This window comes from Opisthorchis viverrini, assembly GCF_000715545.1.
Source record: "Opisthorchis viverrini unplaced genomic scaffold opera_v5_245, whole genome shotgun sequence".
NCBI classification, from domain to species: domain Eukaryota; kingdom Metazoa; phylum Platyhelminthes; class Trematoda; order Opisthorchiida; family Opisthorchiidae; genus Opisthorchis; species Opisthorchis viverrini.
The window spans coordinates 243,388-254,340 of record NW_008751904.1 but is presented as its reverse complement, the minus strand read 5'-3'; the positions used below and the strand labels follow the sequence as shown (position 1 = coordinate 254,340).

At 46.6% G+C, this 10,953-nt stretch overlaps 1 protein-coding gene across 1 annotated transcript in view; it reads left to right on the top strand.

The window, feature by feature from the left end:
• Positions 1 to 10,953, top strand: part of T265_08964 (hypothetical protein) — a gene marked incomplete at both ends in the record, with an annotated part of 38,095 nt that overhangs the window by 14,082 nt on the left and 13,060 nt on the right. Inside the window, 5 exons of the mRNA XM_009174911.1 lie at positions 718 to 896; positions 6,905 to 6,980; positions 8,244 to 8,339; positions 8,427 to 8,540; positions 9,427 to 9,603. Coding sequence (XP_009173175.1) covers positions 718 to 896; positions 6,905 to 6,980; positions 8,244 to 8,339; positions 8,427 to 8,540; positions 9,427 to 9,603 — 642 coding nt within the window. The remainder of the gene's footprint in view (positions 1 to 717; positions 897 to 6,904; positions 6,981 to 8,243; positions 8,340 to 8,426; positions 8,541 to 9,426; positions 9,604 to 10,953) is intronic.

Here is a 10,953-nt window from a genome sequence, read left to right as displayed (position 1 = left end):
CAGGCGCAACGAGGATCACGTGGTTCCTATCCTGGAAGGCGAATAGCACCGACCAAGCGATTGAGAAGACATAGAGGTGAAAGTCCCGCAGCAATTACTGTGGTTCTCCTCATTGCTGCTTTTCTTTGTCGCGGCGTCTTATCCATTGCACCTGCTGAACCTATTTGTTTTCGTGTGATATGGTGTCATACTTTCTTGATGTAGGAACTGTTTGTAATGGTTCTCTCTAAGACGATCGTTGTTAGTTTAGTCGACTCTTTGAAGATCGACTAAATTTGATCTCTTCTGGGTGAATCCTTCAATTCAGAAGGTGCTCCAGTGAGGCGGACGAAATCGACATTTTTGAAGGAGCTCATTCAACCCTTATGTAAGGCTCCATAGAAAGGACAATGCATTTGCATTTCCCGCCAAACACCGCTGCCTTGCGGTTAGGCTTTTGAGCCAAAGGCTTTGGTTGAGGACCCCAGTCATCCTCCTGTCTAGATGTGGGCGCCCTGGCAGTATCCCAGCCCACGTACAACTGTACGGCAGTGAAGCATCGGTGTTGAACACTGATGTCATGCTGTCGATGATGATGATGTTGATGATGATGATGCTGTAAGTGTACAAGCCCCCTTTTGAGTGACTATTTGGCTAGTAAACTCCAGTTAACATACAGGTGCTTGATCTTTCTGGATAACAACATGGCGTTTCTCTCTTCCCTCCACTCGGCTCTAGCATCCCAGCTTAGCGATTGTCCGCGGTGCCGGCTTGGTCATGCGAGCTCTGATTGAAGAAGGGAGCGAAGAGGTAGCGTCGGAAATGCGCAGTCTGGCATTATCCGAGGGTGCCCTGTTTCATCACTTGTCCATTTCGTGCTTTACCCAAGGACGGGATGCCCGAAGTTTGGCTGTCCGGTAAGTCTGGCGTGCACCGCTTCTTTGACATGGCCATTCACTGTTATATCCTTACAAACTCGGTGAGGTTTCGAGGCTCAGAGTTTTGAGATCGAAGATTGGGCCTATTCATAAGGTCTCGTCAGAAAGCCACAACTTTCTCACCTGAGCCGTTTGAAAAACAAGGTTAGCGTTTTATCTCATTTACAATGCACTACATTGGTGCATTTCTATGTGCTACGGTTTTCTGCATTACACCTCTTGTATGCGATGCATTCGGACGGCTTGCCTCTCCAGTCATTTTCTCCAAGTGTCCGAGATAGCGAAAGAAGTCCTTCATGGTATGTGCGGAGACGTGATCTCTTGTCTTGCATCGTACATGGCTGACGGGGGAGTTATTTCGGACTTTTCAGGTCTCTTTCGCCACGTTATTTCGGATTTTCAGGTCTCTTTCGACTCGAAATCGTTCAGCTGTCGCACTCTTTCGGTGCCTAGCTGCCATGCCACCAGAAGGAAGCACGAGGGTTGGGATACTGTCAGGTTGCCCAAGCCTGGACAGGGGAAGTCGAGAGGCAGAGGTCAGGTTCGAACCACGAACCTTCCGGTCAGTAAATTCGCGCCCTAACCACTTGGTCCATCTCGCCCCGGGAGGAGGTGATCACCACTTGCAAGAGTCCCTTGGGGAGAATCGCCATAACGTGGTACTCTCTCGTATAAGAGGAGCTTTCATCTAATGCTTCCCCATCGTGACTATGTTGTCTCAAGATGTACCGAAATGTTCTTATCTCAACGAAGTTCTCATCTACGAAACATCCGTCCGACCACCCTGTCTGTGTTCCCCGGCCTATTAGCTATCCTGGTCTGGACAACCGGTTGGAGACGAAACGATCGAGATAGCTTATGAAAAGCAAGCTTGGACGTCACAGACTCCACAACCTAAGCGTTATTTCCACAACAACTTTTTATATATCGAACCCCCCTTCCCTCGGATTGAATTTGCGCGATCCGCATAGGAAGAAAGCAATCAGTTCTATTTTTCTCCGGCATTTCGGAGAGGCTGATGTTCGTCTCACTCCACAATCACGGTCCGCTCGTCGATTACAGTCCCGAGTCATCAGTAGAATAAATTTTACTTTGAAAGGTTGTTTCGATCTCCACTGCATAGTGTATTTGACTAATTTTAACGGCTTTGCGAGGCCTAACGTTTTGTGCACGTCATGTCCCCCTGAGTTGAGATGTGATCAGTTTAAAGCCGCCTATCGTTTGTCAGCTCACTTTATTATGGTGTTTGCAACTGAATGAATTTGTAGTCTTACAGAGAATGCAGTTTCTTTCCTTGTTTTAGTCACTTTGTTCTTAGGATATCACGTGTGCGCCACAACTTTAGCTGGTCAGCTTCAGCATAACTGGCACTCAAACTCGGTGGTGAACTATCGCAAGCTTTGTGGTGGCACTTCAGATAATGTGGCCTTCCTTTGATCATTTCTGACACCTCTCCGCAACTGCAGATCTCAGGCACAGGTCTTCACAACATACGGTTGCAGTACAAATTGAATGAAGCCATGGTCAACCTCAACTTGAGGCACTGCTTTAACGCGTACCGTAGCTCAGACATAATAGCAAACTGTTCTCAAGTGATCTTAGTTTGATCACCTAGGAGTCTCCTGCTTATGAGCGAATTTGAGACTTCATCGTCTCCGGTACATGATGTATGCAGAGAGGAACCTTCACGGCGAGTGCCGTCAAAACTGCACAGGGCTGCAACGAACGGTAGAAGTGAATCTTTCAGCTGTAGCACCCTTTCGGTGCCTAGCTGCCATACCACCCGATGAAACCATGAGGGCCGGGATACTGCCAGGTTGTCCAAGCCTAGACAGGAGCAGTCGAGGTGCCGTGGTGGGTTCGAACCACGGACCTTCCGGTCAGTAAATTCGCACTCTAACCACGGAACCATCTTGCCTTGTACAACATATGCTGTCTTGGATCTATTTGAAAGACCAGGATCAGATTTTTCCCCACATTCGGCCACCAAGGTTGACAGTCTTCCATTGAATATGCGGCACGAAGTTCCGGTTCTTTTTTGTCTAATGAGTACCTTGCTACGCAAGTTGACTGGTCACTCGATTATTGTAATGATGTGGCCACAAGATGCGCAGTGCTGTTAGAATCATTCTGGGCGGGCAATCAAAATGACCCACTGGTCATCGTAAACCACAGCTTTTATTAATTAAAGATGGTTTGCGATATCGACCAGTTCCAAGGCTGAATCGATACTCAGTCAGTTCGCGCGTTGCAAAACGAGGTCATCGGCCACTTATCTGTCATCACCGAGGTATGCACACGATCAGTTGGAAAAAGGTCAAATACCGACGTACCAATTCTCCGGATTGGGCAGTAGAAGATTTGCTAAGACAATGTGACGATGCTTACAGCCAAGGTCAACAGTAACTTTCTGGTTGATTATACCCGGTATAAATTGAGAAGATGTGAAACATGGGGAGAGAACTTTAATATCCTACCGCAAATAAGGTGAGATGCGTCAAGCCCGAGCCGGTCTTTTGGGCCGACATGTACATCAAACGCCACGAGAAAAGTGGAACATTCCCCTTCAACGAGTGGTGTTCACTGAGCTACCCACATTCTCTTCTCCCCTCGAGTGGAGCTACCGTACGAGAGAATGAGTAAAGTGGGCATACATCAACGCCGAAGGAATCCACCGTACGAGCAAGATCCGCTTGCTTCAATGTGTGCGAACAGTAAAGGCTGCTAAGTAGGCCAGTTAGAAAACAGTTTTTGAAATATTTTTACTGAAGGCGAGTGCACAGAAGTTGCAGTTAGGCATGAAAAAGCAGTCATCCGGGACCTACAGAGAGGGTATTCAAAGTGCAACAAGGGATTCAAACTTGTACTCAGTTCGATCGAAATCTTACCCTGGAGATGTGTTCCGTTTCAGAGTAATAGATGGCTTTACCGGTATTTCGCAGCGCCTGGATACCTCATTCTTGGTAGTCAATTTCGCTGATTCCACAGTCAAAACCCAAATACCCATCCAACCTGGTAATGGGTTCGAGTATCGGCATGCCATCATGCCATTCATCCCACGTGCACTACAAAAGCATCATTACAACACAGGATTGCGGGCCTATTCCCGCATCATCATCATTGTCAGCTGTCATAACCGCGTACTTGTCTTACAGTGGTTGTAGCTGACACAGTTTCGTCCACCAATGATTCGGGGTGGTGGGGTAGGTAGCTGCGCATTGGAGGCGCACGGACCAGTCATCTGTTTTTGAAGATTTATGAGTGATTCCAGCCCGTTCTCCTTGAAGAACCATCTCACAAGAGAACGCACCTTATCGAGGTAAAAAAGTATTTTAAGGCTCGAAGTTTCTCGCCATCGCACTCCAATCTGAGATTGTAAGAGCACTGCCGCAATATTCTGACCTCGCACATCAAGAGTACGGGAGAGACAGAGAGAAACGCACTGAGTCCAACGGCTTTTCTCCCACATACAAACGCACTGACCATCTCCTCAAAAGTTTATGTCCGGCACAGTTATTTTCTGGAGAGCCCAAATCAAACAGGACAAGCATCAGATTCGAGTTTCCCTTTTAATAGAGCTAACCAGCAGCCTTTATCCTTGACCTTCTCGGGGTTGGAATCATGGGACATCTGATATGTTAGCTAACCAGCAGCCTTTATCCTTGACCTTGTCGGGTTTTGAATCCTGGGACATCTGATATGTTATCACTGCTCTGCCAGGGCATCTTAGGGCGCGAGGGGGGCCTGCTCAAGTGATGATAATGTGATTTCTACAGCCAATCTAATGATTGACAGTGCAGCGGCGTATGTAGTAGGTACAATCAGATCATTTTATGCAGAATTTCACCAAATCCAAGAGGTTTTCTAGGAAAGTAGTACAACCTTTTTTTGCCGAAACGAAGACACTGGCTTGAATGCATATGCACACAAAATTCGACACGGACAGACCATTTTGTGCACGTGACTTTATCCGGATAGGCTTACTGAATTCTCACATGGTGATCGCTGTTCTTCCAAATGTGGTTTCAAGTGGTATCCACTCTCCCTTGCAAATGTAGGACCGTATATTGACGGGATGCTAATGGAAATATCCCGCTTTTCCGGAATTTGTTGGGTGCCCTAATATAAGAGATGCTGACACCTGGACCGGTCAATACGTGAAACATATTCCAGGATTCGAACCTAGGTCAACCAATTCAGCACCGAAAAATCGCACAGAGGGCGAGAAATTCCATCGCAGATAGCCTTAATGGATGATCGAAACGGCCAGGTGGTCTAAGACGTTTCAGGCTTTGTTTGTTATGACTAGAATCCATCCTTCGGGCATGTTTCAAATGAAAATTCATATTTCACCATCGATTCACGTGTCCTGTGACAGACAGGAACTAAGTACACGCGGCCAAACTGGTCCGCTTTCGTGGCAGGCAAGCAAAACAACTGAGTCACATATCCAGTCAACCCACGGCGCTCACGCAAGCCAACCAATCGGACACACATCCAATCAGCCACTCAAGTCACATGCCAGAGCGATGGTGGAACGACGAACGGACACGCACACTCGCAAACTCTCTGACACACCGAAGCAGCTACTACAGTTATGACTAGAATCCATCCTTCGGGCATGTTTCAAATGAAAATTCATATTTCACCATCGATTCACGTGTCCTGTGACAGACAGGAACTAAATAGACGGGTCTCGGTGGCAAACATCAGTACTCCTCAACTATGTTCGAATCTTGAATGTGTGCAAGCCTATCCACGTTCTTGATGAGACTAAGTAGTACCTTCATTTTGGTGAAATGTACTGCTATTTCATACTGGTAAAAGGCCACGGATCCCGGTCTACAAATCAATTTGGTATTCGCGAGAGACTCAACTGAACCTCTCGTTTATGACATTCTACAACTGAATGTGCTGCACACAGGCCCCCTCGTGTTTCTGTTGGTACGATATGAGTGTATTTCTCGAGAACAATCCAATTTGGCTTCAAGTAGAGCGTAAGGTTGACGGAAACGCGGGAACTGCGCCTACCTGATGAGCTGCAAGAAGGGCGAAACCGGTCGTGGGCTGTCGAAGACTTTTCAGCAACCTTATGAGTAGTTTTCTTTGTGAAGTTGTCCAATATCCGGATACAGAATCGGCTATCCACTTCTCTGGGAGAAGCGTTTTTCAATTCGCATCCTCAACCATCGCAGGACAAATATCGCAACTTCCATTGTCCGTGGGTCCATTCCACCATTTCCCAATACGATACTACTTACAAGATGGTGAAAATCCTTGGACAACCCGTTGCTGAGTTCGCCAATCTTGAGGGTGGACTTTCTCGGATTTCCATGAATCTTACTTCAATCACGGAACACCAAATCAGACACGTTTTGAGTTTAGTACTCGTTTAACTGTCACTTGGATGTTATCTCTCATTTACAGTTTTCTTCAACTGGATGTAATGGATGCATAAATGTGACCTGACTAATAATCAGGCGATTCAGATGTATGCCCCATTTACGCCCAAGTTCTCATACTACTACTGTTTCGCGCGCTACAACATAGCTTTGCGTAATGATTGGTCGATAATCATGCCTTTAACGCCAAGCGACCGGGTTATGGTGGCTTGAAGGTCACGTCTGACCTTGAGAGGGATCGATGGCGCACAACACACCATCACTCAGTACGTGGGTTGAATGTCTTAAACAGTTATCTCCTATTGTCAATAATGACGGTCTTTTTTTCACTTGTTGACTGTGTGTTTACTTCGATCATCTGGTTGGAGTGTTTTCAACAGCGTTTCGCGATAACTAGTGGTTGAGTTTGTCGGTTTTGTTGCAAACATTTCGCCACCAGTCGAAGTGATTTGATTGGTGCGTGGCTTTGCGATAGATCGGTTTTACTCGTCAGAGCCAATTCGAACGCATATTTGGTATTTTTGTCGATTCCAGTCAGTTTAGTTTCTGTCTAAAATTCATCTCGTTTGTGTTCTTTTTTTGCAGGCAACTCAGTCGTCAGTTGGTTACTTTATGGGCCGAGAACAACCCGGAAGCACAAGATCTACTCAAACGGATGTTTGTAGGTCGCGGTTTATTCACATTCCTGTTATCGCTTCCCAGCCTCGGCTTTTTTTGTACACTTTATTGGTGGTTTGAGGAGATTTGGTATATTCCAGGGAAATTTCGTCCCTTAAGTAAAGCAAATCTATTCCAAAAAACCGAGAGACACTCTGCAGCTGCTTTATTCTGATTGGGACTCATCGACAGCGCGCATCTGACGAAATTCAAGGGGTCTCCGCTGTTGCATCTAACACTGTCAGACTGTTCCCAAGTTGCTCTCGAGGAAGAGCTTGACCGTTATTACTCAGGGGCACTTTGATAAGCCAACATATGTTTTCTTCATTCAGTCGCAGGCCTAAAATTGAAGTGTAAATAGATTGAATTGAAATCGAGGCGATTGCGGCACCATTGCTGAAGTCATTTGTATGTTTTTAACACGTTACTGGCGCTTGACGTTACTGCTTGACCTCTAGCGAAATACACTCATTTGCAAACAAATTTGGTTTGGTTGTGATGTGTCCAGGCAACTGAATGTGTTGCACCGGGCCGCCTCGTTTCGAGATATCACGATACATGTATATTCGTAACGCACTACTCACAAGGTTGCTGAATTTGCTTGACCTGTCTTCTGTTTACTGCTGTCCCAACAACAACTGGCCCATTTTCTGCTCAGCGCTTGTCTGCTTCGTTCTGTGTTGAGTATAATTTACGGATCACCAAGTTTGGGATATCGTGGTTCGAGATACCAATAGAACCCGTTCGTCCTCGTGTTACGATACGGGTGGGTAAGCGTCTGTGTATCTGTAGAAGACGGGTTGGTCAACCAGTCACGTGTACAGAACAAATCCTCTGCTCATCGATTTCAAGCTTGACTGGGGTGTTGTAAGATCCAAGTGAAAGTTCGTCAGTTGAAAGGACATCACGGCCTACGCAGTTGATCGATCCCAACGCTCGCTGTTTGTAATTTGGAGAAAAACCAGTACCTTCTTCAATGGGACAACGCTCCTACGTCTTCTCTCGTCCGTTTGTCTTTCCCTCTGAATACCTATTTATCGTATCCATGTTCAGCCTATCACCAGGAGCTCTGTTTATGCCTTTGTACTCACCAGCTGCCAGCAATGAACCTCCGATCGACAGCGTTTGTTTATTTGTTCCTTTCATGTCATTTGTTGAACAACTTTGGCTTTTCAAAAGTGGTTTCCCTAAGAACACGCGTTTTGTAAGTCCTTGCCTCGAGACCATGGATCTTTCCCCGTGCTCGTTACTTCCTGTTTTTTTCTAGCCCCTTGGCTTGTTGGCCTATCTCGAAAGCGATGCAGAGCCCCCGGTCGTCGTGATCGACCATCTGCCTCATCGTGACAATTTGAAGTTAGCCCAGGTAGGTTCTGTGCAATTCCCACACACGCTGCTTTTACCTCTCACGCTTTTTCGGTTCTCATCTAATTCTGGTCTCACTCTTCCACAGGATCATATGACTCGCATTGATGAACGGAAACAAACGATTCGTTACCAAGTCGAGACAAAAATAGAACAACTACTCACCCACTGGCGTCTTCGGGTCGGACTTCCACCTCGGAAGGTGAGTCAATGACTCATTGTGCGGTAAACTGTGTGGTAAAGGAAGGGGGCGAAGTATTCCAAGTGGTTAGGGCGCGAATTTACTGTCGGAAGGTCCGTGGTTCGAACCCGACCTCTGCTACTCGACGTCCCCTGTCTAGGCTTGGGCGACTTGGCAGTATCCCAGCCCTCGTGCAACCTTTGGGTGACATGGCAGCTTGGCACTGAAAGGTGAACGATTTTTATGAAAGGAACAGATCTTTTGCTGTTTTGTGCTGTTTTGGAGTTCTTTTGGATCGCGTCACTCTCTCTTCACGTTTCCACATGCCTCCTACACTGGAGAAGAAACAAGACGCCGTTGCATACCGCATTTTTTAGTATCCCCTTACTGTCCGCCGTCTGGTGTTTTTCTCCTGGTTTGCGCTAGAGGAAATTACCGTTTTTTGCTGGGAGCTGTCAAGTGGGTCGTGTCCTGAAGGTCATAGATTCGTTGACATATTCGAAAGTTTGAGTCGACGATGCTTTGCAGATTACTACCAAGTGGAATCTCTTTAGAAAGTCCTAGCAGAGGTTGACGCATAATAAGAGTGTGGGGGATGAGACACAACCCCAGACTTGATTGAGCACTGCAGAGGTTTTTAAAATTGCAACTGGAAGCAGAGACTCAACGACCTTCAGAATAATCAACCCACTGGGTCTCTTCGCTTTTTTGCAGTGGATATTCTCTCCCTCCCACGTTTTTTTTACTAGGGGCATCCGCATAAACTTGACATTTTCTTATGGATGTATCTCATCAGAGAATGCGATACGGTCCTTTTTTGTCACATAGTTCAATCGTGTTCCCGACGTCTGTTGCAACCCTCCCCCTCTCTGCTGGTCGCTAATTAATGCCTTCGTCTCTTCTCCAGCCTAATGTCAATCGTGAGCTTGACGAACGACCCGTCGTACTGCGGTTACCGAGACACCAAGTGAAACCACTCCGTGCACCTGACACTGGCGACGGGGTTCACGTCGCCAATTGGCGCTATTTCTTCTACCAATTCGAGCAAGATCACGCCAAGCCGGATTTGGTTTGGAATCTACGGGTAGGTTCATGTGGATTTTTCAGGCGATTAGTTTATCTTGAACGTCTTCATTCAAAGTGCCCACCAAAACTAAGTTTCACTGCCCTTCACTTCGCTAAACAACCCCTCACTTTTCATAAAGGAAACTAATCACAAAGTTGCTGAAAACTCATCGATAGCCCACGATCGGTTTCGCCCTTCTTGGGGCTCATCAGGTAGGCTCAGACCCCGAGTTTCCGTCAACCTTACGTTCTACTTGAACCCAAATTGGACTGTTTTCCAGAAGTACACTCATTTGCAAACCACTTTTGTTTTCACGAGAGATTCAACTGAATCTCTCGTTTATGATGTCCTCCAGCTGAATGTGCTGCACACAGGCCGTTGACGGAAACTCGGGGACTGTGCCTACCTGATGAGCCCCAAGAAGGGCGAAACCGATCGTGGGCTATCGATGAGTTTTCAGCAACTTTGTGATTAGTTTCCTTTATGAAAAGTGAGGGGTTGTTTAGCGAAGTGAAGGGCAGTGAAACTTAGTTTTGGTGGGCACTTTGAATGAAGACGTTCAAGATAAACTAATCGCCTGAAAAATCCACATGAACCTACCCGTAGATTCCAAACCAAATCCGGCTTGGCGTGATCTTGCTCGAATTGGTAGAAGAAATAGCGCCAATTGGCGACGTGAACCCCGTCGCCAGTGTCAGGTGCACGGAGTGGTTTCACTTGGTGTCTCGGTAACCGCAGTACGACGGGTCGTTCGTCAAGCTCACGATTGACATTAGGCTGGAGAAGAGACGAAGGCATTAATTAGCGACCAGCAGAGAGGGGGAGGGTTGCAACAGACGTCGGGAACACGATTGAACTATGTGACAAAAAAGGACCGTATCGCATTCTCTGATGAGATACATCCATAAGAAAATGTCAAGTTTATGCGGATGCCCCTAGTAAAAAAAACGTGGAAGGGAGAGAATATCCACTGCAAAAAAGCGAAGAGACCCAGTGGGTTGATTATTCTGAAGGTCGTTGAGTCTCTGCTTCCAGTTGCAATTTTAAAAACCTCTGCAGTGCTCAATCAAGTCTGGGGTTGTGCCTCATCCCCCACACTCTTATTATGCGTCAACCTCTGCTAGGACTTTCTAAAGAGATTCCACTTGGTAGTAATCTGCAAAGCATCGTCGACTCAAACTTTCGAATATGTCAACGAATCTATGACCTTCAGGACACGACCCACTTGACAGCTCCCAGCAAAAAACGGTAATTTCCTCTAGCGCAAACCAGGAGAAAAACACCAGACGGCGGACAGTAAGGGGATACTAAAAAATGCGGTATGCAACGGCGTCTTGTTTCTTCTCCAGTGTAGGAGGCATGTGGAAA